Source organism: Delphinapterus leucas, chromosome 7 (genome assembly GCF_059928025.1).
Source record: "Delphinapterus leucas isolate spDelLeu-1000000601 "Yukka" chromosome 7, BTC_Dleu_Yukka2, whole genome shotgun sequence".
Taxonomy (NCBI): domain Eukaryota; kingdom Metazoa; phylum Chordata; class Mammalia; order Artiodactyla; family Monodontidae; genus Delphinapterus; species Delphinapterus leucas.
Window position 1 is genome coordinate 6629102 of NC_143135.1, and position 21902 is coordinate 6651003.

At 56.1% G+C, this 21902-nt stretch overlaps 3 protein-coding genes across 4 annotated transcripts; 1 reads left to right on the forward strand and 2 right to left on the reverse strand.

Annotated features, from left to right (window-relative positions):
* Positions 1-1454: 1454 nt before the first annotated feature.
* On the forward strand, positions 1455-13497 carry CATSPER1 (cation channel sperm associated 1). The gene is made up of 11 exons (XM_089914507.1): positions 1455-2476; positions 3385-3597; positions 4546-4659; positions 4828-4993; positions 5236-5327; positions 5475-5618; positions 5783-5846; positions 6002-6074; positions 6212-6272; positions 7684-7759; positions 9860-13497. The coding sequence occupies exons 1-11, from the start codon at positions 1492-1494 to the stop codon at positions 10062-10064; spliced, it is 2193 nt and encodes a 730-aa protein (XP_089770633.1). The 5' UTR covers positions 1455-1491; the 3' UTR covers positions 10065-13497.
* Positions 10831-14687, reverse strand: CST6 (cystatin E/M). Of its 2 annotated transcripts, none has more exons than XM_089914502.1 (3): positions 13869-14687; positions 13217-13342; positions 10831-12360 (listed from the first exon to the last, which is right to left on the reverse strand). In XM_089914502.1, exons 1-3 carry the CDS (start codon positions 14106-14108, stop codon positions 11890-11892), a joined length of 837 nt encoding a protein of 278 aa, XP_089770628.1. In that variant the 5' UTR covers positions 14109-14687; the 3' UTR covers positions 10831-11889. The 2 variants fall into 2 exon arrangements, with proteins under 2 accessions (XP_089770628.1, XP_022447118.1); XM_022591410.3 differs by lacking the exon at positions 10831-12360 and adding an exon at positions 12413-12923 and having other exon boundaries at positions 13869-14181.
* Positions 14688-19899: 5212 nt separating this feature from the next.
* On the reverse strand, positions 19900-21762 carry BANF1 (barrier to autointegration nuclear assembly factor 1). Its single transcript, XM_022591411.3, has 3 exons — positions 21501-21762; positions 20674-20821; positions 19900-20451 (listed from the first exon to the last, which is right to left on the reverse strand). Exons 2-3 carry the CDS (start codon positions 20794-20796, stop codon positions 20305-20307), a joined length of 270 nt encoding a protein of 89 aa, XP_022447119.1. The 5' UTR covers positions 20797-20821; positions 21501-21762; the 3' UTR covers positions 19900-20304.
* Positions 21763-21902: the final 140 nt, after the last annotated feature.

Sequence of the window (21902 nt, forward strand, 5' to 3'; positions counted from 1 at the left end):
ACCTGATACCCAACGCTGCTATGGACTTGGCTGTGACCAAGCACTCAGGAAGCAGCTGTAGTCAAACGAGGGACCTGAAAGCTCCCAGAAGATCGAGCAGCTCATTTATACTCTTTGAGCCACAGTACCTTCCTCTGTAAACTGGGGGTAAATAATATCCATCCTGTGAGGTTATTGTGAGGATTATATTAAAAGCGCATACAAACCCATAGAATATACACCACCAAGAGTGAATCCTAATGTAAACTATGGAATCTGGAGGATGGTGCTGTGTCATTGTAGGTTCATCAATTGTAATAAACGTACCACTTTGGTTGGAATGTTAATAATGTGGGAGACTATGCATGTGGTCAGGGCAAAGGCATATGGGAAATCTCTGTACCTTCCCCTCAATTTTCCTGTGAACCTTACATTGCTTTAAATGAAGTCTTGTGGGCTTCCCTGGTGGCGCAGTGGTTAGGAATCTGCCTGCCAATGCAGGAGACACGGGTTCGAGCCCTGGTCCGGGAAGATTCCACATGCCGTGGAGCAACTAAGCCCATGTGCCACAACTACTGAGCCTGCTCTCTAGAGCCCACGTGCCACAACTACTGAACCCCGTGTGCCTAGAGCCCGTGCTCCTCAACAAGAGAAGCCACTGCAATGAGAAGCCTGCGCACCACAACAAAGAGTAGCCCCCACTCACCGCAACTAGAGAAAAGCCCGCGCACAGCAACAAAGACTCAATGCAGCCATAAATAAATAAATAGATTTAAAAAGAAAAAGAATTTCTTAATGCAGGTCCTCAGTAAATAATGGCTGATGGTTTTATTTTAGTAATAACCCAAGAGAGGTATTTCCTCTTCATCCCTGTCAGTGATGAAGGAGAGAATAACGATACTAATTAACATTTATTGTGCTGCAAGTATAAGTTTTACATATCTTAACTTTTTTGATCCTTTGAGGTAGGTGTTATTATCCCCATTTTACAGAGGAAGAAACTGAGGCATAGGAAGATTAAGCAGCTAACCCACGGCCACACACCTACAGTGGAGTTGGGCAGTTTGAACCTTAGAGCCAGTTGGTATCTAGGTACAACTGGGGACTGGACCATTTGGCTTCTTGAAGTTTTTTCCAGTAACAGAGCTAAACTTGCTAAAGCAACTGCTGGGGCCTATGATGTCACCCCAGAATTCTCTGTCCAGCTTTCCCATTGACCTGCTGGGTCACCTTGGGCCAGTCCCTTCCCCTTTCTTGACCTCAGTTTCATCCTTTTACATTGAGGAGGTTAGACACACCGATCCTTGATTCTGGACTGTAGCCCAGGAGGAGGCATTTGGGAATTAGGCCTACTAAGGGGCCTGTTTGTGACATCATAGAGGGGAGAATTCCATGAGAAGTCAGGCTTTCCTAGAAGCCCCAGTGCCACAGCTTAGGCGAGAAAGGCAATCCAGGAAGGGCTCTTAGGCCCACATCTTGAGCTTTCCTCAATCCGGGGTTCACAGCATAGCCATGGATCAACCCTCGATGGCTGAAAAGGCTCAAAGTGAGGCAGACACTGATGACTCAGATGTGTTCTCTCACCCCAGCTCACCAACCACACACCACAGGCCAGGCCATGGTGGAGTCCACCGCCATCACCGAAGGGTGTCCGGTCCCCATGGTGAGTCCCACCATCATGGCATATCCCCTCATCGTGATGGATCTCAAGACTTCCATGACAATGCCTTCTCCCGCCATTCCCACCGCTTCCACCACTCCTCATCCCTCTTCCCGGATACTTCCTGTGGTGCTTTCATCTCCCACCATTCCTATGGTGAGGACCACTTTGATGATGAGCACCACCACGGTAGCAGGAGACATCATGGGAGGCCCCACCAACAGAGGGAGTCCTACCACCATGGCATACTCCAGCAGCACAGGGAGTCCCACCACCATGGTGGGTTTCACCACCACAGTGAGGTTTCCCACCATAGTGGGCTTTATCACCAAGGTGTGCCTTACAACCATAGAGACATCTCCCACTCTGGTAGCCCTGCCCAACACAGTGAGGCCCATCACCATGGGGGGCACCACCATCATGAAGCCCATCACCACAGAAGGCCTGCCTCCATGGGGTCCTACCACCGTGAAGAGCACCTCCACGGCCACCGTGACGAGCACCAGCACAGAGAGCACCAGCACGGTGCACATCCTCGTGATTACCTCCACCGAGAGCACCGCTATGGGGAGTACCGTCGTGGTAGCTCCCAACTCTCTGGCCCACACACGTCCCACAGTGTGGCCTCAGCCTCCCTCGGCTCTGCCTGTTCTCGTCAAGTAGCCCCCCAACCCAGCAAGCCAGATAGACAGAGCTCGGCCTTCAGCTTGGCTCGTTCCCTGAACACAGCGTACTCACACCCTGCCCAGACCTCCAGCAAAGTCCATCCTCAGGGCTCCTCCTCTAAAACCTCGGAAAGCTGGCCCGAAGAAGACGAGCAGATTCAGAAGCACAAAAGTGAGTCTTGGCTTGTCCCCCACCCCCCAACTCCAGCTGCCTGGCCCAGATTCCAGGCCTGAGTCAGGCCCTGCACGTCCTTCCGCAGATCATGAGGCTTGCTCTCACCTGCAGGTGTATCCCATTGGCTATTCACTCGCCTGACTGTTCACCATCCAATCTTTTATTCCTGGGATTAGGCACTTCTCCAGACTGTCGGTTGTTGGTTCATGCAGTCACTGCTTTATTCATTCGCATGTTCACTTCTCGAACATTTCCTCTTCTCTAGTATGAAAGCTGGGGGTGATCACTTATACAGCTGATCCCAGACTACCCAGTGAGAGGGGTCTAGCATCCGTATCAGAACATTTACCACCGTGGATTGCTTGTCCATGTTTCCCCCACTGAACTGTGAGTTTCTTGAGGCCAGAGGCTGGAACCAGTGCCTGAATGAGGGCCTGGTTAGAGGGCAGGGAGGGACTTTGGCTGTTAACATATGATCCCCCAAACTTGGCCCCTGGTAGTTCCGTAAACACGGCATCAGCTTCACAAACAAGCAGTGAGGGATGAGTGTCTAGTTGTTTGTGGGCAGAAAAGTCAGCCAACAGGGGTGATGTTTCAGCAGAATCTTGGAGGGAGAGGGAGAGTTTACCGAGAGGATGGGGTGGCGAGGAGGATGGGGTCTTCCGTATGTAAGTTGCCACGTGACTTAAAGAAAAGCATGGAGGTGTAGGAGCGTGAGCTCAAGCAGACCTCAAATCCCAAGCAAGCTGGCATCTGTCGGGGAAGGGGTCAAGCCTGTGGCTCCTATACCAGCACAGGACTAGCATGGAGGCACCTGAGTGAGCTCATGGCAGGCAGGCCTGGGAGGGAGACCGGATCGCCGTGTCCCCTTCCCCCATGGGCTTGGCTTTCTGGCCCTTTCACAGCTGGCCGAGCCCCACGAACCCACAAGAAGCTGCACACTGTGGACCTCTTCTATTTGTTGTGGGAAAAATTAAGCCACCTCATTTGGGGCCTTTCGAGAATGCTCAGGAAACTGACTGACTCCCTGGCCTTTGAAGCCTTCGTCGTCTTCATCGTCTGCCTCAACACCATCATGCTCGTGGCCCAGACCTTCGCTGAAGTCGAGGTCCGGGGTGGTAAGAGCCAGGGAGCCCTGTTCACATGGAGAAGGCCACTGATGTTGTCCCAAGCCTCCCGTGGGCCGGATCAAGTGCCAGGGGATTTATATCGCTTATCCCATTTAATCCTCACCCTGGGAAGTAAGCGGCATTGCCCGGCAGTAGAGTGAGGCTCAGAGAGTTTTGCTGAAGTCAACCAGCCCGCCAGAGGCAGAAAAGCCCAATAAATTTGAGGTTTGCTGTTTTGGACTATAGCCACCAGGTGGCGCATCAGCTCTAAGTATGCTGCTTTGCGGGAAGGATGCCCAGAACCCAGGTCAGCTGGAAGGGCCAGGAGATTGTGCAAGCAGGAGGCCCTGGAGGGATGAGGGTGGGAAACCTGGGAAGATGGTCCCTAAAACCCTGGGGAGCAAAGTGAAGGTAAGGACCTGCCACAGGTCCCATAAACTAAGGAGAGAAGAAGAGTGATGTTTCTTGCAAGCTGTTTCAGGCTCCATTCTAAGCCCTTTACTATGTGAAAAGCATTTTTTTTTTTTTTTTTTTTTTTGCCGTACGCGGGCCTCTCACTGTTGTGGTCTCTCCCGTTGCGGAGCACAGGCTCCAGACGCGCAGGCTCAGCGGCCATGGCTCACGGGCCCAGCCGCTCCGCGGCATGTGGGATCTTCCCGGACCGGGGCACGAACCCACGTCCCCTGCATCGGCAGGCGGACTCTCAACCACTGCGCCACCTGGGAAGCCCGTGAAAAGCATTTAATGCTTGTGGAAATTCTATCAGGCAGGCTGTTATTATCACCATTTTATAGGCAAGAAGAGTGAGTCACAGAGCAGTTAAAACACACAGCCACTGGGCAGAGTCAGGTTCTCCCTGAATGGCTGAGTGTGAGGTTCCAGTGGGGAGGAGGAAGGAGAGGCTGGGTTGCTGCGGAGACCCCTGAGTGAGACCCCCCTCCCCCGTGTCCCCCACAGAGTGGTACTTCATGGCCTTGGACTCCATCTTCCTCTGCATCTACGCGGTGGAAGCTGTGCTCAAAATCATTGCTCTGGGCCTCAAGTATTTTTTGGACCCCTGGAACAACCTGGGTGGGTAGGGATGGGGCGTGTGTGTGTGTGTGTGTGTGTGTGTGTGTGTGTGTGTGTAGCGGGAGCCCCTGAACTGCCCAGGGGCGACAAGAGCAGGGGGTGTTGGCACTGGGAGGTCTGTGAACCTGGGCAGGAGCCCATTACACCCAGGTGCCCCTGTTTCTGTAGATTTCTTCATCATGATCACGGCTGTGCTGGAGTTCATGCTCATGCAGATCAACTCTTCCTCCATGCGCGTGGTCTACAACCAAAGCATCTTCCACATCTTCCGCATCCTCAAGGTCTTCAAGAGCCTGCGAGCCTTGCGAGCTATCCGGGTCCTGCGGAGGCTCAGGTCAGCGGACCCACAGCTGCCCACAAGGAGGCTGCAGACTCCAGCCTGCTTTTCCTGCCATCCACTAGGATCAATCTCTTTATTTTCCAGAGAGGGTCTGGGACGCCCCCCGCCCCAAGTCACCAGCAAATCAGGGGCCTCCCACCCCTGTAATCAGCAGTGTGACACCTGTAGTCGCTCCGACTGCTAGACACCGATCCCCACCCCACTGACGCAGCCTCTCTCTCAACCTCTGCCCACAGCTTCCTGACCAGCCTCCAGGAAGTGACCGGGACCCTGGCCCAGTCCTTGCCGTCCATCACCGCCATCCTCATCCTCATGTCCACCTGTCTCTGTATCCTGTGCCACGGGGTCTGGGGCGGGAGAGTGAGATGCTGCAATGGATGGAGTTGGGGGGAGGGACCAGGAACTGGGGGTGGCAGGGAGAGAGGAAGAAGGGGAGAGAGGACCCTGTGAGCCTGGTTTGGTCCTCAACAGCCAGTCCTGTTCTCTGTGGTGCTCCGGGCACTGTTCCGCTACTCTGACCCCAAGCGCTTCCAGAACATCTTCACCACCATCTTCACCCTCTTCACCTTGCTCACCCTGGACGACTGGTCCCTCATCTACCTGGACAGCCGAGCCCAGGGTAGGGCAGGCCTCAGGCTTGGTGGAGGGCAGGGGCTGGCTGAGTGGGCAGACCCTGAGGGCTCAGTTACCCCATCTGAAAAGTGGGGCTTCTGAGGCTGGCTGGCAGGGGTGTGGTGAGGACCGGCAAGGAACTGACAGCTCGAACGGCCCCCTCTCTCCCAGGCGCCTGGTGCATCATCCCCATTCTCATGATATATATCATCATCCAGTACTTCATCTTCCTCAAGTGAGGCCCCCACTGGCCTGTGCTCCCCAGCTTCACTTCCCCCAGCCTAACCCCGGGGCACCCCCTCCCCTCCCCGCTCACCATGGCTCTGCCACGATGAACCCAGAGGAGGGTTCAGGGCCTCGCCTCCAGCCTCCTCCTGTCTCCCGCCCCAGCCTGGTGATTGCCGTCCTGGTGGATAACTTCCAGATGGCCCTGCTCAAAGGCCTGGAGAAAGTGAAGCAGGAGGTAGTGAGGGAGTGGGGCAGGGGGACGAATCAGGAAGACACGGGGAGAGGGACACAGAAGCTGGAGGGAAGGAAGGAAGGTGCTCCAGGGATGGGCAGACATGGGACGCTGGCAGAACTGAGGCCTCTTCTTCGCAGAAGGCCTCCCAGATCCATGAGAAGCTACTGGATGACTCACTGACAGAGCTCATCGGAGCAGGTACCAGCAGCCTGCTTCTTCCCAGGCAGGCACAGAGCTCCAGGCTCAGCTTTATTTATTTATCTATCTATCTACCTATTTATTTATTTATTTTTGGCCACGCTGCGCGGCTAGAGGGATCTTAGTTCCCCAACCAGGGGTCAAACTCAGGCCCCGGCAGTGAAAGCGCCAAGTCCTAACCACTGGACATACTGCCAGGGAATTCCCGACGCCCAGCTTTAGAGTCTTAGAACCAGACACTCAGGAGAACTTTCAGAGCTTAGAACTTCGGTCCAAAAAGCTCCACGACTAACCGCCAACAACCAATTAAACTGATAATTCTTGAAAGACCCATTTGCAAAACAACTAATTAGCCAAATTATGATGCACCAAACATTCGTTTCTGTTAATAACTTACAAAGTTTATAGCAGTTGGTCTTATATGAGGTGGCTTCAACTGTCTTTGAGGCTTTTGTCAAGGTGTTATACCCACTTGTCCAGAGTCACTCAAAGTGTCTATAAAAATTGAGTCTATAAAAATGAAGTTTTCTGTACATGTTCATCTTTACACACCTGACTTTCTGGGTAAATAGATTTTGAGCCAATTGCTTTGCCTCCTGCTTAAAGACCTTCAGAACTTTAGAATCGGAGCTCCAGAATCCCACTCTTAGGATCATCAACACCAGAGGACTAAGGGCCCTCAGGGGTCACCTGGACCCCCACCTGCCCTCTCCATCATGAACACTCAGTGCAGAAAAGCTTAAGCAAAAAGAGGAATTAACTGTCTTAAATTATTAGCAACTTGAGAGTTCATGGGCTTTCAGGAACGGCTGGATCCAGGACCCAATGATGGTTGAGATTTGGTCTCCTTCCAGTTCTCTGCTCTGTGGCTCTCTGTGTGGTTTTGTGCTTAGGGTGCTCTCCCTTTGTGGTGGGAAAGTGACCACCTGCAACTCTAGTCCCAAATCCTCACAGTTTAAGTATCCCAAGCTCTCCCAGCAGGGGTCCCCTTCTCCCAGCGGTTCGAACAACATCCCAGAAATGAATCTCCTTGGCTCAGGTTGGTCACCTGCCTATTTCTGAACCAATCGCTACGGCTGAAAGGATAGGCTATTCTGCTTGGCCAGGCTTGAGTCACATGTCCTTAGAGCTGGGGGGTGGGGTCAACCCCAGCTAGGCAACATGCACCGAAAGGGGTGGGAGTGGTTCCCCAGGAAAACTGGGAAACTTTTACCAAAAGAAGAGGGAACGCATGCTGGATGGGCAAACAAACAAAACACACTCCATGCCCGGAGAAACAATCTCTTTGGGGTCATCCTGGACAAAAACCCCGTTAGCTCCTGTTTGACTATCTCCATGACACACGGGGTTTCCTCCACCTTCTCTCAATCCAGGCAGCGTCTTGACCTCCCCCTTCTTTCCCTACATGCAGAGCCTGAAGAGGTGATAAGTGGACACACTATACAGAAGCAGCTCATTGAGAAAAAATTTGGAGGCATGACTGAGAAGTAAGGAGATGCAAAGGGAGGGGAGGGCTCAGGTCTAAGGGGAGAGGTCCGGGGGCCAGATCGGTGGGCCGCCGTGGGAAAGGGGCATTGCCCGCCTCTCTGGAAGGGTGGTAGAGCCCTAAGGCTTATGTAAAGCCTGTGGGTGGGATGTGGAGGCCTTGGGTGGCTTCTGCTCACTCAGAGTCAGCTGGTACCACCAAGAGAATCCCACCAGCAGCACCTGAAGGGCCACGAGAGCCCCTCTGAGGCCGAGGGCCCAGGGCAGGGGCAGCGGACAGAGGCTGCAGGAGCAGGGATTCTGCTCATCTTTTTGCTCCAGAAGCATCCCTGATCCTTGCTCTGGGCCAGGTTCTGTGAGGACTCCAGAGGCCCAAAGCGGACACAGACTAGCACCTGTCCGTGAGGGGCCCCCTCTAAAGACCTTGGCGGGGCCACGTAGGGTGGGCGGACTCCAGCTGGCTTCAGGGATGGGGAGGGTGGGTCGGGAAACAGCTTGGTAAAGGCCTGGGAGGCAGATGTCAACGCGAGTGGCCGGCTGGGCCAGGACAGCTGGGGACTTGTGGCTGTGCTCATGGCCAGGGGTCCTTGGCACAGACTCCTGCACCCTGGCTCTCAGGCCTGGCTCCCCAGAGAACCAGCCTGACTGCTGGCACCTTCCAGGCTCTTCTTGGCCACCGACAGAGCTTGAGCGCCAAGCCCTCCATGATCACGGCCCCGCCCCACACCTCCAGCACATCCTGGCTTTACGTACAGCACAGCACATACTTCTCCACCTTCAGGCCTTTGCCCACACTGTTCTCTCTGCCTGGAATGTTCTCTGGCTGCCAACACCAGGCTCAGGTGATCAAGAGCCGGAAGAGCTGAGATCCAATCCTGCTCGTTTCATCTCCCGGCCGCCCTCCCGGCTGCGCCCTCCCGGCCGCCCTCCACCCTCCACATTCCAGATCCTGGTACCTTGGCCTGGGCTCCTCTGTGATGCTTTCCCTGGGGGGTTCTCGGCCTCCAAACTCTTCTCCACTGGCCCACCTCCACCTCCACTGACAGTGGTCTTGTTTTCGTTGTTTAGTTTGTTTGAATCTTTTTTTTCTTCCTTCCTTTTTCTTTTTAATGATTTAGAGACTGATCTTTGTTAAACGTAGTTTTGGCTTTCCCTGCCTTCCCCGAGTTTACAGCCCTACAAGGCCTCCTGTCTCCCTTAGCTTAAGGTCCGGGCGCCCTGCTTTGACCTCCCCTGGATGTCTCCACCTTGAATTCATCCGTCCCGAGGCGCACCCTGGCCCCCAGTACACTCCCTGCTGCTCACAGACCTTGGCACACCAGAAACCGGGTCTGAGCTCAGCAAACCCTCAAGTGTCTTTCAAGCTCAGCTCAGTGACGCTTCCTCCAGAAGCCTTTCCTGATCCCCAGTACTTGGGTGAGGTTTTCCTCCTCTGGGCCCCTCGATGCCCTCTGTTTATACTTATCACAAGTGTAAACACCCTTGGTTTGCTTTCCTGGCTCTGCCACAGACTGAGCTTCTTAAGGGCAGCGGCTGTTTCTTATTTGTTTCTATGTCCTCGGAGCACCGTGCAGTGTTCTGATTTCAGGGTTATATGATGGCTGGATTGATAAAACAGGCTGGCAGTGAAGGAGTTAATGAATGGGTAGTGGGTGGGGCTGGGGGTTTAGGTGGATGGCTGACTGTGAAGGGGTGGGGGCGGGGCCGGGGAAGAGCAGGTGGATGGAGGGGGATAGGTGAGTGAGGGAAAGGGCGGGGCGGCCCCATGGGTGAGGAATGGCTAGATAGACGGGTGGGGATGTGGGTAGGTGGTTGAGTGGGTGCAGGAGTCAGCATGGGGTAGCTTGGACGCATGTAGGCATGGGCGGTTTGGAGGTAAACAGTTTAACCGTCAGAACCCTCTGTGGTACCGGCAGCTGGTGGCAGCAGGGGCGCGGATATTTGGAAAAGGAAATATACCATGGAGGGCCACACACAGAGAAGTGGCGCCTGTGGCTGGAAATGGAGGCATGGGGTGCTGTGAGTGGGGGGAGAAGGGGGCTCTGGGGGCTGAGATGGCCCAGCCTTGCCTCCCCCCCTGCCCCCCCCCCCCGTGCCCTCAGGCAGCGGGAGCTCCTGTTCCACTTCCTGCAGCTGGTGTCCGGGGTGGAGCATTACCAGCAGAAATTCCGATCCCAGGCAGCTGTCATCGATGAGATCGTGGACACCGCGTTTGAGGTGAACCAGGCAGGACCTGGGAGGAGCCAGATGGAGGGGGAGGGCACTGGAAGGCCGGGCCTCGGGGGCTTTGCCTGGAAGCCGCCCTGAGTAACAGTGGTGTGGGCCTCTGGGAGGCAGAGGGCTGGCGCCATCACCTGCCACCCCACCCCGCAGGCTGGAGATGAGGACTTCAGGAAGTGATCCCCAGAGTGGCAGCCCGAGTCCAGGCTTCAGCCTCTGGCAGGCTCTCCCCCAGGTCGGGCCAAGTCCCCATCTCTGCTGGAAAGATCACTGGGCCTGCAGGGCTGGGCCCCAACAGAGCTTTAAAACCCCGGGTGGCTCCGTGTCCTCCCTGGCTGGGCCCGAGCCGCAAGGGAACCTGTGGGCCTGCACGCACGTGCATCCTCGAGCATGTGTGTGCGAGTGTTCCAGGTGAAAGGCTCTGTCCTTGGATCCCTCCCTGCCCCACTGGGGCCTGGCATCCTGGCCTGGCAGGGCCTTAACAGCAGCCAGCGGGGTGACGTGGAAAGTGGGCCAGGCTCAGTGCTGGAGGGAGAGGGAGCGGTCACCCTGTTTTGGGGAGGGAGGCCCGTCTGGCCCAGGAGACAGGAGAAAAAGAACAGGACGGTTGTCAGGGCCCGAGGGACCAGGATGCTCCAGAAACGATGTCTCAGAGCCCAGGCCTACCAGCACCGTCAGCATCCAGCAGAAGGGTGCCAGCTCGATGGGGGCAGCCTGAGCTCAGAAGGCAGAGGTCATCGCCATGCCCTGCCCTGCCTGGGGTCAGGCTAAAGAGCCTCAGTGAGGGGAGGGAGGGTGGAGGCTGCTCAAGTCCTTGTGGCCTCGGGGTGGGGGGCCGGGTGTGTGTGGAGTGGACAAGCCTCTGTTAGAGGGAAGCAAGGGATGAGTTCCCCTGCTTTTAGCCTGAGCCTGGGCAGGATGCCCAAGACGGCGGCGGGGCACTGAGCACTAAGTCAAGCCCAGCCAGAGGGAGGGAGGCCTCCCACCAGATGGGGAGTGAAGCTAGCAGAATGAAGCTGGAGGGGATCGGGACGGAACCCGGGAGTGGGAGCTGAGAGGTGACAGACAGTTTTGCCAGCCACCCCGCTACCTCCAGTGCAGACCAGACAGTGGTGACATCTTCGGGCCCCCGGACAGAAGCAGCGCGTCTCCTCCCTGGCCCGGCCGAGGGTGCGGGCTGGCCCAGGGCCCGGGCATCGACTGTGCGGAGGAAATGCCATCTGGGATTTGGGCACAGATTCCGGGGGTGGAGAGGCCACCTGGCCTCACCTCACCCCACCACCTCACACACTGATTCAACAAGCATTTCCTGCCACTTCTCACCCCGTGGCAGCCACTCAGGAGGCTCCTGCTGGGTGGCACATGGGAGCTCTTCCAGCGGCTGCCCCACCGCAGGCCCCCGGGCTGTCTGCGCAGCCATATCCGACAGGCTTGAGCCGCTGAGAGGCTGGAAGTTTTCCCTCCATCCCTCATTCCTGTCACACTCAGCCCCTCAAGCTTCCAGGTGGGAATCAGTTCATTTGCCATCTCCCCATCCCCACCCCATACGGCCTCCCAGGGCTCTAGAGGGCAGGGCCTGGGAGCGGGGGCTGTTCCTCAGTAAGTGCCAGCATCGGCAGGGAGCCAGGCAGGCATGAGCAGGCACGAGGCCTGGCCGGCCGGGCCCCAGAGTGCTCTCCACCGCCACCCTGTCCAGCCGCCTGGGCCTAGGGGTGCCCACACCTCGTGCTCCCACAGGATCTGCTTCCTGCCCATCCTGTCTCAGGCATGGGTGTGTGTCTGTGCATCTGAGGAACAGCTCCGGCTGGGGCAGGTGTGTACCTGGGGCTGTGTGTTTTGGGGTGTATTCTCCAGGTTATCCTCGGGATGCGGGTGTTGCTTCTGTGTGTGTGTGTGTTTCCGGTTTGCTAGGTTATATGTGTCTTTTTCTGGATATATGTGTGGTGTCTGGGAGCAACCTGAGGGTGCATGGTGGGTTTATGTGTCTGTCTGGCGTCTTGCGAAGTTCTGGATGTGTGTGTGTGCATGTGTAGTGAGCGTTAATTCCAGCCACAAATTCAGGTGCGCAAAAAATGTTCCATCTCTTCTTTAAATGACATTGAATTGCATCTGTCCCCTTATCCCTCCTACGGACAGTGGATTTGACCTCGGTCCCCTTGGCGCTCCCTGCCAGCCCCTTGCAGGCGTCTTGCTCAGGACAAAGCACTGGGGAGTCCTTCCGGCATGTGGTCCACAGGGTCCAGCCTTCGTGGTCTCTTGGCCTGCAGGGGCTCTGCCATGTCTGGGCCACATGCTGGTATAAGAATCTCACAGGCTGAGAGCTCAGTGCACTGGGGCCAGGCTGGCTAAATCTCCCACGCGCCACTCTGAGTCGTCCTGCCAACTGAGAAGAAGCAGAACTCAGGTGCGGCTCAGAGCCTTCACTGGCTCCCGTCCCTTTCCAGTCTTGGGGCATCATCCCTCTCCTGTGACTTCGTCTCTGAACCCACAACTCTGCCAATATTGGGAGTCTCTAGAGGTTCGTTCCTCTACGTCTGTGATGCTGGGGTGTTCGGGGGACCCCAAATTTGGGAGCTGAACTTTGCACCCTTAGCACCGTCTGGGCTGAGACAGCAGAAGCTCAGCTGTGGGTGGTGTGGGCACCCTGTCAGCTGGAGGCAGGTGTTGGGAGCTGCCGAGAGTGGGACTGGGGAACAGGAGAGGGAGGAAGAGTGAGGCACTCAGAAGAGACCAATGCAAGAAGCAGTGCTAGCAATTTATTGCCACACATATGGTCCAGGAACCTGACATGCCCTCCACCGATGCGCTCACTCCTGCCCAGACCCGCCTGCTCCCTCCCTCCCCCAAGCCCACAGGGGTCTACTACAGGGTCACACAGTCGTGCTTTAGAAGTTGGAAGGAGTTCTGCCAGGGAACCATAAGGATCTCAAAGTCACAGCGCAGCTTCTGCAAATAGATCATGAGGAAAGAAGGAGGGGTGAGCCCAGGCCCCAGGCCGCCTGCTGCCCACAGTCAGCCCTGTGCCTGCAGTGCTCCGGGATGCAAGGAGGAACATCAAGTTAGATGCCAGGACCAGAGCCCAGATCTTTCCAGCCCAGCCCCTCACTCCACGGGGAGCCCCAGCCTGCTCCTCTCTGCACCTCACACTGCTCTCAAGGCTGAGTCATCCAGGAGGCAGGGACAGGGCCAGCTGCTGGCCACTGGGTGAGCTGATGCCTGGCTGGGGGCAGGGCTGTTACCTCCTGCTGCACCCCTGCGGCCAGGGGGCAGGTGGTGAGGTCTATGTGGTCTCCAGCCATGGCATTCTTCCGACAGGCCGTGCTCCCCATCTCCACGGTCAGGTAGTACTTGATGCCTGCCACCAACTGAGGCAGAGGTGGGGGCAGGTCAGGGGTGCCGGGGGACAACCTTTGACCTGGACCTCTCACCTCCCTCCGTTTACTCCCATCTCCCATTACCTTCCCTAGGACATATCCAGCACACCGCCTTTGGGATTCAGGTCTGGGAGGGGGGGAGAGGAAGGGCGGGGAGGGGGGCGGCAGGCAGTTCTGGTGGGGAGCCCTGGGGAGAGGGGCAGATCCTGGGCCACGCAGGAGGCTGAGACCCAAGTCCACACAACTGCCCCATCTCCCTCCCCTCCCCCCCCAACTCGCCCATCCCGGCAGGGACTAGTGTGAGGCTAGTGAGGTAGCCATGCAAATTCAGGGTTGGATCTTATTCGAAATTTAGATATTCTGTTCCGCAAGAAGTTTTGGCATTAATTGGATTTTGAAAAATATGTTGTATTAAAATGCCACGCTGATTACTCTTGTGTCGCCCCCTCCATCTGCGGCCCGGCTGGGGCCGCGCTCGCCTCCCACGGCCCCGCCCCGCCCCGCCGGCCGGGCGCACCTGGCTCTGCGCCCGGAGGATGGTGGTGTCGCGGAAGTAGTAGATGCTGTTGCTGCCCATGTTGTAGCTGGCCATGGCCGCCTGCGTCGCCTTCCGCACCTGCGGGTCGTTGGGCGACAGGTCCTGCCGCTCCCCGACCTCGCGATCCCCCGGCCGGGCCCGGGCGTCGCGGGGCAGCGCCAGGAGGCAGAGCGCGAGCAGGGCCAGGCCCAGCGGCAGCAGGAGCCTCGGACGCGCCATGGTTGCCGGCGTCGGTGTCCAGCCGCGGGCCCGCGCCGCTTTTACGGGCTGCGCTGCCCCGCCCGGCCCCGCCCGCCGCGTGCCTCCACCGGCGGGGAGGGATCGCCGGGCCTGGGCAAGGCCGCCTTCCGGGCGCCGAGGGGGACAGCGGACAGCCCCGAGCACACCTGTGTATCACGACGCTGCGTGCCCTCCAGGCGCACCTAGTCCAGTGAGGGAAAGGGCAAGGACAGCCCCCAGCAACAAGTGCCACCAGTGGGACAGTTCACAGAGGCCCATCACGTGTGAAATACCAACAACAGCTACCAGCAAGCTCTGAACTGTCTCCACTGTGTAGCCTTGGAGAAGTTACTTAACTCTCAAGGCCTCAATTTCCGCCTCTGTGAAACGGGTTGCTGTGAGGATTCAATAAGTAAAGGGCTTAGGGGAGGCCAGGAGCTGTATAAACAGCAGGTAAGTAGGAGATGTTACTGCGCCGAGCGGGGCACTGTTTAACCCTCACAACCAGCATGATGTGGGGATCAGTAATGTTTCCACTTTACAGAGGAGTAAACAGGAGAAAGAGGGAACAACTGATTTTGCCCAAGGACACCGACTGGTAAAGAGTAAACGGTGACACTGGCTTTTGAGCCCCAGCAGTCTAACCCAAATCTGTGCTCTCAAGCCAGACTGAACCCAAAGAATAAGAACTGGCCAGAAGGAGGTGTGAGGGTGGTCCCAGCTCTGCCATTTACTGCCGGGGGGACTTCCAGCAAGTCCCTGGACCTCTGGGAGCCTCAGTGTCCTCATCTGAAGAAATGTGACAACTCTTGTCTTCTAAGGTTGTGCTGACAATAATGGCCTGAGACTGGGTCACCCATAGGTAAACTGGGCCTGTGCTGGAGGTACCAGCAATATAGGGCTATGATGTTTTTTGGAATAATCTGACAATTAATCTATAAAACACAGAATTGAAGTAGTCAACACGGGAAAAGTCTGTCTTTTGTTGGAATGTTTTAGAATTAGTATTTTAGAGTTCAGGGTCATTTGTACTTTTAATCACTTGTTGCCAGGGGGAGGTGGGGCTTTTTGCTCCTGGGACACAAAGATCTTATTAGTGCTTAGGGCCTCCAAGGATCTTACCTGGGGTTTGGGACAGGCTGTGGTTTTCAGTACCCAACAAAGTGTTGGTGCTTAATAAGTGGTAGCTATGATTGTGATGAATATCGTGAGAAAGCATCCAGCATCCCCCCCGGCACCCCCACCAATTCTCGGCCTCTCAGAATCCCAGGGCCAGGAAAGGCACTGATTTCTCCCAGGGAGACCAGGACCAGTGTGGTCACTGCCCAGTCCAGCTACTTACTACCCCACCCTCTCAGCCCAGCTGTGAAAAACAACCTTTGGATGCCAAGGGACAGTCTCAAGTTTGTTGTGGGCTCAGGTGTCTGCCTTAAAGGGACAGACCCATTTGTGTGAGAGCTGGCAAGAGCTTGGCTTGATGAGGAGGCCAAGGTCAGGCAGGAGCCCAACCCGAGAGAAGCTGGGAGTGGGGGAGTAAGAGGCCCAAGCCCGCAGCCCAGGGGAGAGGTGGAGAGGTAGCCCCAGGGGGCCAGGAGTCTCCTTGGGTTCTCCTGGATCTGCTCTCCTGTTACTTGGAACTCAGCTGTGGCCACACTTAAACTCCAACAGCTCCCTGGGAAATAAGCCAAGGCCCAGTCTCTGACTCACCAAGGGCCAGTGGGTCCCCAGCTCACTTGCCCCTACTCTACCTGTTATTCCTTTGTGCTGACACCAGCAAATCTTTTGCATGCCAACCTAACAATTTTCAAAGACTTTTCACCCACTGGTCTGTTCTCGTAAGCACCCTGAGTAAGCATCATCCTCATTCTGCAGATGAAGAAAGCTAATCAGAGAGGTCAGGACACTTGTCTAAGGTCACTCATTCAGCTAGAAGTGGTGTCCTGGTGAGAAAAGAGGGATGGGGAAGGGAAATTAACAATTATCGGGCTCCTGATATGAGCCGGGCCTTGCACCAGGGACTCAACATATGTTCTCTCATCCTCGTAACAGCTCTGCAGAAGCAGTGATTATTACTTTTTACAAGGAGGAAATGCAGGGTCAAAGGGGAAGGGTCAGGGGTGGGCGCTGGGGGGCAACCATGTGCCAGCATCCTAGTGTGTGAGTTCTGGACCACTCCACAGGGATATGAGGTCTGCTGTGCAGAGGGAGGCTCCCTGGGGGTGCGGGTGCCCCGGGAAGGGTTTTCCCAGGGCTGGGTCTCATCTGGAAAAGAGTCTTAGCCTGGACTCCATTCATGCTTAGACTGGACCACTCTGGCTTCCAGAAGGAGGCCTGGGCCAGGTTTGAGCTCGGATGGGCCATCCCCACTGGCCACAGGACACAGCTTTCAGTTTTGCTGTGACCCAGACATCCCAGCCCGGGTTGCCCACGGCACCCCTCTCTTGTCCCTGGCTGATGGGTCTTGCTGACCAGGGTGGGCCCCCGATATCCCCTTCACCCCAGGATCATGTCACCCCGGGCCTTCACGCTGCTCCCAGAACCCTCTTCCTTGAACCTTGAGCTGGGCCGCAGTTATTCCCTGCCCAGGGCTCGTCTCCCCTTTCCTGATGGATCATGTCCTGGAAAAGGGGCTGTGTGGCAAGGAAAGCTGCGATCCGACCGTGATTAAAGCTGCCCTCTGGGGAGAAGCTCTCCCAAGTGCCCTGGGTTTTGCGTTCATTAGCTGGTTGAATCTTCACAAACCTGCACCAACTGACAGAGGAGAAGACTGAGGCTCAGAGCAGTGAAGCAACTTGTTCCAGGTCGCACGGAAGGAACTGAGCACAGAGCCAGGCCTGGCGGGCTCTTTCAAGCTACCATCCTTCAAGGCCAGAAGTGACAGTAGAGAGAGCCCTGGGTCCCTGCAGGGAGGAGGCAACATGGAAGGGGGGTGCGTGTACTTCACACCTTCTGGGCACATACTTCACACGTACGCATGTGATGGTCACGAGCACGTACTTCACACCTTCTGGGCTGCTACTGGGGCAGGTGGCAAGGTGAGTCTTGGGCTTGGGTTTGCCCTGTAGCCTCTCCCTACTTCCTCCCCAGGGGCAGGAGGACCCCTTCAGGACCCCGGAGTTCATGGGTTGGGTCCACCTCAAGCTTTGGGGCAGATCTGAGAACTCGTGATAGACTGGTTCAGGGCGTCAAGCTCTGGCTCGGGTGCAGCAGGGAGAGGGAAAACCGGGTCAATATTTGCTGATTTCCAGGCCCACCCATGTCTCCGGCCAGGCACATCCTGTCAGGCAGTGTGGGCTGACACCTAGATAACCCACCTCCTACCCATCCCCACCCAGGTCTGCTTTCTCCAATGTTCCAGGCCTCGTTCCCTTTGTCCTGCTGGCCGAGGTGGGGCTGGGTCTCTGAGAGGCTGCTGTCACAAGGAACACTCCAGATGCCATTGGTCTCCTACAGCTCCAGGACTGATGCGGGAAGTTGGGTGCCATGCACGAAGAAGACCAGATTGAGGGTTCGGGGCCCACCAACCTGTCACAGATACTGCCTGGGCCCGAGGGTGAGGTGAGAAGGCAGGCTTCAGCCCCTTCACAGACAAAGCCTGTGCATGAGGCAGGGAAGCCTGTCCCACAGGGCTCCGCTGGGCAGCCCCCAGCAGCCAGCAGGGACAGGAGCCGCAGGAAGGGTGTCGTGGAAGAGGAGGGAGTCTCCATTACCTCACAGAGTGCCAGTAACCATGTGGCAGTACCAAGGCTGAGCAGGGAGAGGCCGTGGCCCTGCCCAGCCCCTGCCTAAGCACACCAGGCCTGTGTGACAGCATCACAGCACATGGGTCAAGGCTGAGGGGACTCCAAGGTGACCCTGGACCCAACGAGAGTAACATCAGAAACACAGTATGGCCTGAAACTCCAGGGACAGCCCACATTACCACCTCAGTCTGGTCTTCAGACTGGCACCCTCCCAGGCAGCAGCCTGTTAACACAAGCTGGGCCCAGGTCCGGCCACCTGGTGACTTTCCAGGGGGGCTTCTCACACTCCCCAGACCCAAACTTGCACTGAACCTTCATCTCTACTAATAAGCATCACACTTTCTGAGTAATCACCTAATTGCTCTATCCTCAGGTCTCTTTGGTTCCCCTTTTATCTTTCTTCTACTGTTCTGAGACGTAGCTAATGTGCAGGGAAGTACACAGAACGTATCTGATGACCACCACACAGGTCAAAAAGTGCAAACTGCCACTCCCGGCCCCAAGTGCTCCCAGGCATTACGCCCACCTCCCTCCCACAAAGGCAATCACTCCCAACTTCTTTTTCTTTACCATCAACTTTTGCAATAAGCATTTTTTTTCCCTCTAGTTTTACCACCCCCGGAGATCCCTACATAGGGACCCAGCTGGGGGCCCTTATATACAAAGCTGCTGCGAACAGTCGCTCAAGAGCTGGTGCAGGTGTGCGTGTCCTCAGTCACAACCCTGGGAGCGGAATTGCTGGCTCACAGGGTGGGTCTTCAGTTTTACTGGCAAACACCCTTTTCCCCAACTGTTCATACCAATTTACGCTCCCACCAGCTGGGTATCTGATCCTGTTGCTCCACTTCCTCATCGGCACTTGGTATCGTCTGACTTACAACTACACGTGAGCGTATAATGGCATCGTGTTTGCATTTCTGACTACGAATGTGATTGAACACCTAACAGGCTTATTCACCACTTGGGTATTCTTCTGTGGCTGCCTTCCACATCTCTTACCCATTATCCTGTTGTGTTGTCTGCTTTTTCTTGACTGCAGCTCTGAACTTGCTCTAGAGAGTCCTTTGTTGTCGACGTGTGTTGCAAATATTTCCAACCATGGGTTAGGCTCCTCACTCGCTTTATGGTATCTTTAGATGACGGAAGTTTCTATAATGGAGTTGAATTTATCAACTTTTTCTTAATCTTTCCCTACCCTGAGATCATGAAAATCTTCTCATATTATCCCAATGTTTGTATTTATTATCTGTCATTTCTCTCCTCACCAGACTGTAAACCCTCTGAGGATAAACAAAGCTGCTGTGAACATTCGCTGAGGTGCCAGTGCGGGTGTGCCGGTGTCCTGAACAATTCCAGCACTGCATCTGATCCTTACAGCATCACTTTCCAGGAGGGGAAACTGAGTCTCAGAGAGGCCAAGCGCCATGACCAAGGAACACAGGGCTCTCAGGTTTCCATATCATGTTTTGAGGACCAGTCTTCCTCACCCGTAGAAGAGGAAACAGTCACTTGTTATTGTGAAAGAAACAAGTGTTTGCAAAGATCTTAGCTCTGGACCTAGTTCATACCAAATCTTCAACGAAATAAAGATGAAAATATACCAGATAAAAGTGCATCTCACTCAAGCCCCTACCCCAGTTGTGATGCTCACATTCTTTCTGCCTCCCTAAGAGAACAGGGCAGACTGCAAGAGCCCTGCCCACTCCTCCCAGAGGCCAGGAGAGCACAGGACAGTTGGCAGGTAAACCTTCACCCACATCCCAGCCACCTTTTTCCTAGTAGCTCTGACTGCCACTGACTTTTCCACCAGGTGCTACCTAGCCCAGCTGTTGACCACATGGACATCTGGATCCCAGGAAGGGATCAACCCACACTCTCTCCCACATTACTAAAGGACTGAGACACGCCAAGGCACCTGCCCAAGGCCTGTGTGTCCAGGATGGCTGCCCTCCAGAGTGGGAAGGAAGCTGCCAGTTTCGATCTGCACTGATAAGGAGGGCGGCAAACCTGGTCACTCCCTGAGGAATAGGCCACTCCCAGCCCGCCTGCTTCTCATATACAAAGCCCAGTCATGAAGGCCACTGACTTTATTGATTTAAAAAACTTTACAAGGACAGTGACTGTTCTGCCAGAAAGAGGGCCAAATGGCATAAAACAGACCAGAGGTGGGGGCAGGGGGGCAGGGACAGGGCCAGGAATCACTCAGAAAAGCTGGTAACTGCTGTCACGAAACTGGCAGGGAAAGGAAAAGGGGGATGCATGCAAGGGTAAGAATTCCAAAAAAGTTGAAATGGTGAGGGGAGAGAACTCCCAAAAGACCCTGGAGTACATGGGATGTGCGCACGACAACAGCAATCTTTTCCTTTGTAGAGGACGGGGGAGGAGTCCTCACTTGACTGCAAACTCTGGAGACTCAGTGCTGGGGCTCGGGGTCGGGGGCTCCCCAGAGAGCATCACAAGAACGCGTCGCACCACTCTCGTAGGCACCCGAAGCAGTCCCGGGACTGCTTGGCGTTCGCACCGCACGTGTCCTTCAGCCATTCCCGGAAAAGATCTTCATCTTTCTTTAGCACCAGAAACTGACCAAGGACCACATAGGCCTGCAAGATGGGCAAAGCAAAAGGCGGGCTGCTGAGCGCTCTGTGAGACTAAGACAAGAAGGCCACTTCCGTGCCGCTCCCAGCACAGGAGCCGGGCTCTGCAGATCTCACACCACCGCCCATCCCCAACAGGTACACGCACTCTCCTCACTCCCCAGCTGCGGGGAAGCACTGTAGTCGGCCACCCCCAGCCCTCCCCGGCTGCACGCAGCCGCCCCACACCTTGTCAAAGCCCCTTTCCTCCAGCTTCTTGCCCAGGACTTCGCCAATCCCGGCCAGGCTTCCCACTGGCTTTTCCCCCATGGGCTCTGCCACGAAGTCTCGGTGCTTTTGGGAGGTTGTCATCTTGATCAGGCTTAATCTGGGAATCCTAAGAAAAGGGAAGTTACGGCTAAAAACCCGGGAACTCTCGAAGGCCCACTGGCAAGCTCACAGTAAGAGAGAGCTAGAGCATCCGTTAGGAAGGCTTTCTCGATTTCCCCCAGTTTACGGATGAGAAAACAGAACCAAGAAAAGTCTTTTCCTCACTGTTCAAGAGAAAGGTCTCTGCCACTCCCTGCGGGAGCTGCGTTTTGGTACCGTCCCACAGGAGAAACTATCCTGCCCTAACAGGTGGCGCACGCAGGACAAAGAGCGTCGCTCAGTACCCAGGGCCCATCCTAAAGCTGTCACTCCTCTGTGACCTTGGTTGGGCAAAAGCGACACTGACCCAGAATGGAACGACCACCTGGTCCGAAAAGCAAATGAAGGGCTCTCCCACCCGCCCCACTGGCTGTTCACAGAGCGAAGGCGCAGCGGGAGCGCACACACCCGCTCAGCCAGCCCCTCAAGCTCCACGCCGCCAGCCCCCTCCGCGTCCCACGCCGCCGGGCCCGCCCCAAACGCGCCGCGCCCCGCCCCCTCCCCGTGCCGCGGCCGAGCCCTCCCAGAGGGCACGTCCGAAAGCGCATCCTCTGGCCCGTCGCAGCACTTGCGGCCCCTCCTCTCTCCCTCCTCCCTGCGCCTCCTCCGACCTCCAGCCCGGGCCTTGCTCCGCGGCTCGCACTCACCCACAGCTCCGGTTCCGTAACGGGTTCTCCCGCCACCCGGCTGCTCCCGCCGATCCCTCAACCCACTAGAACTTTCTTCCACTTCCGCTTCCGGGTCGCTTCAAGGGCCGCCTTAAAAAAAAAAAAATCTACATTGGGCACTTCTAGCCGCTTAGAATCACCGAGTTGAGGCACCCCCGGACCTCGAGGGCGCCCTTAGTAGGCGCTCCTTTCCGGTTCCTTCGCGGGAGGCCGGGCTGCCTTCTGTGGTCTCGCTTCTCGGGAAGCATTTCCGGTCTCAGGGAGCAGAGGTCTGCGATAAAAAAACTTTATTTCTCTGCTGCACGGCATCCGGAACCTAAAGGACTTACCCTTGGCCGACCTGATGGTGGGAAGAGTTAGAGGGACGGACAAGGAGAGAGG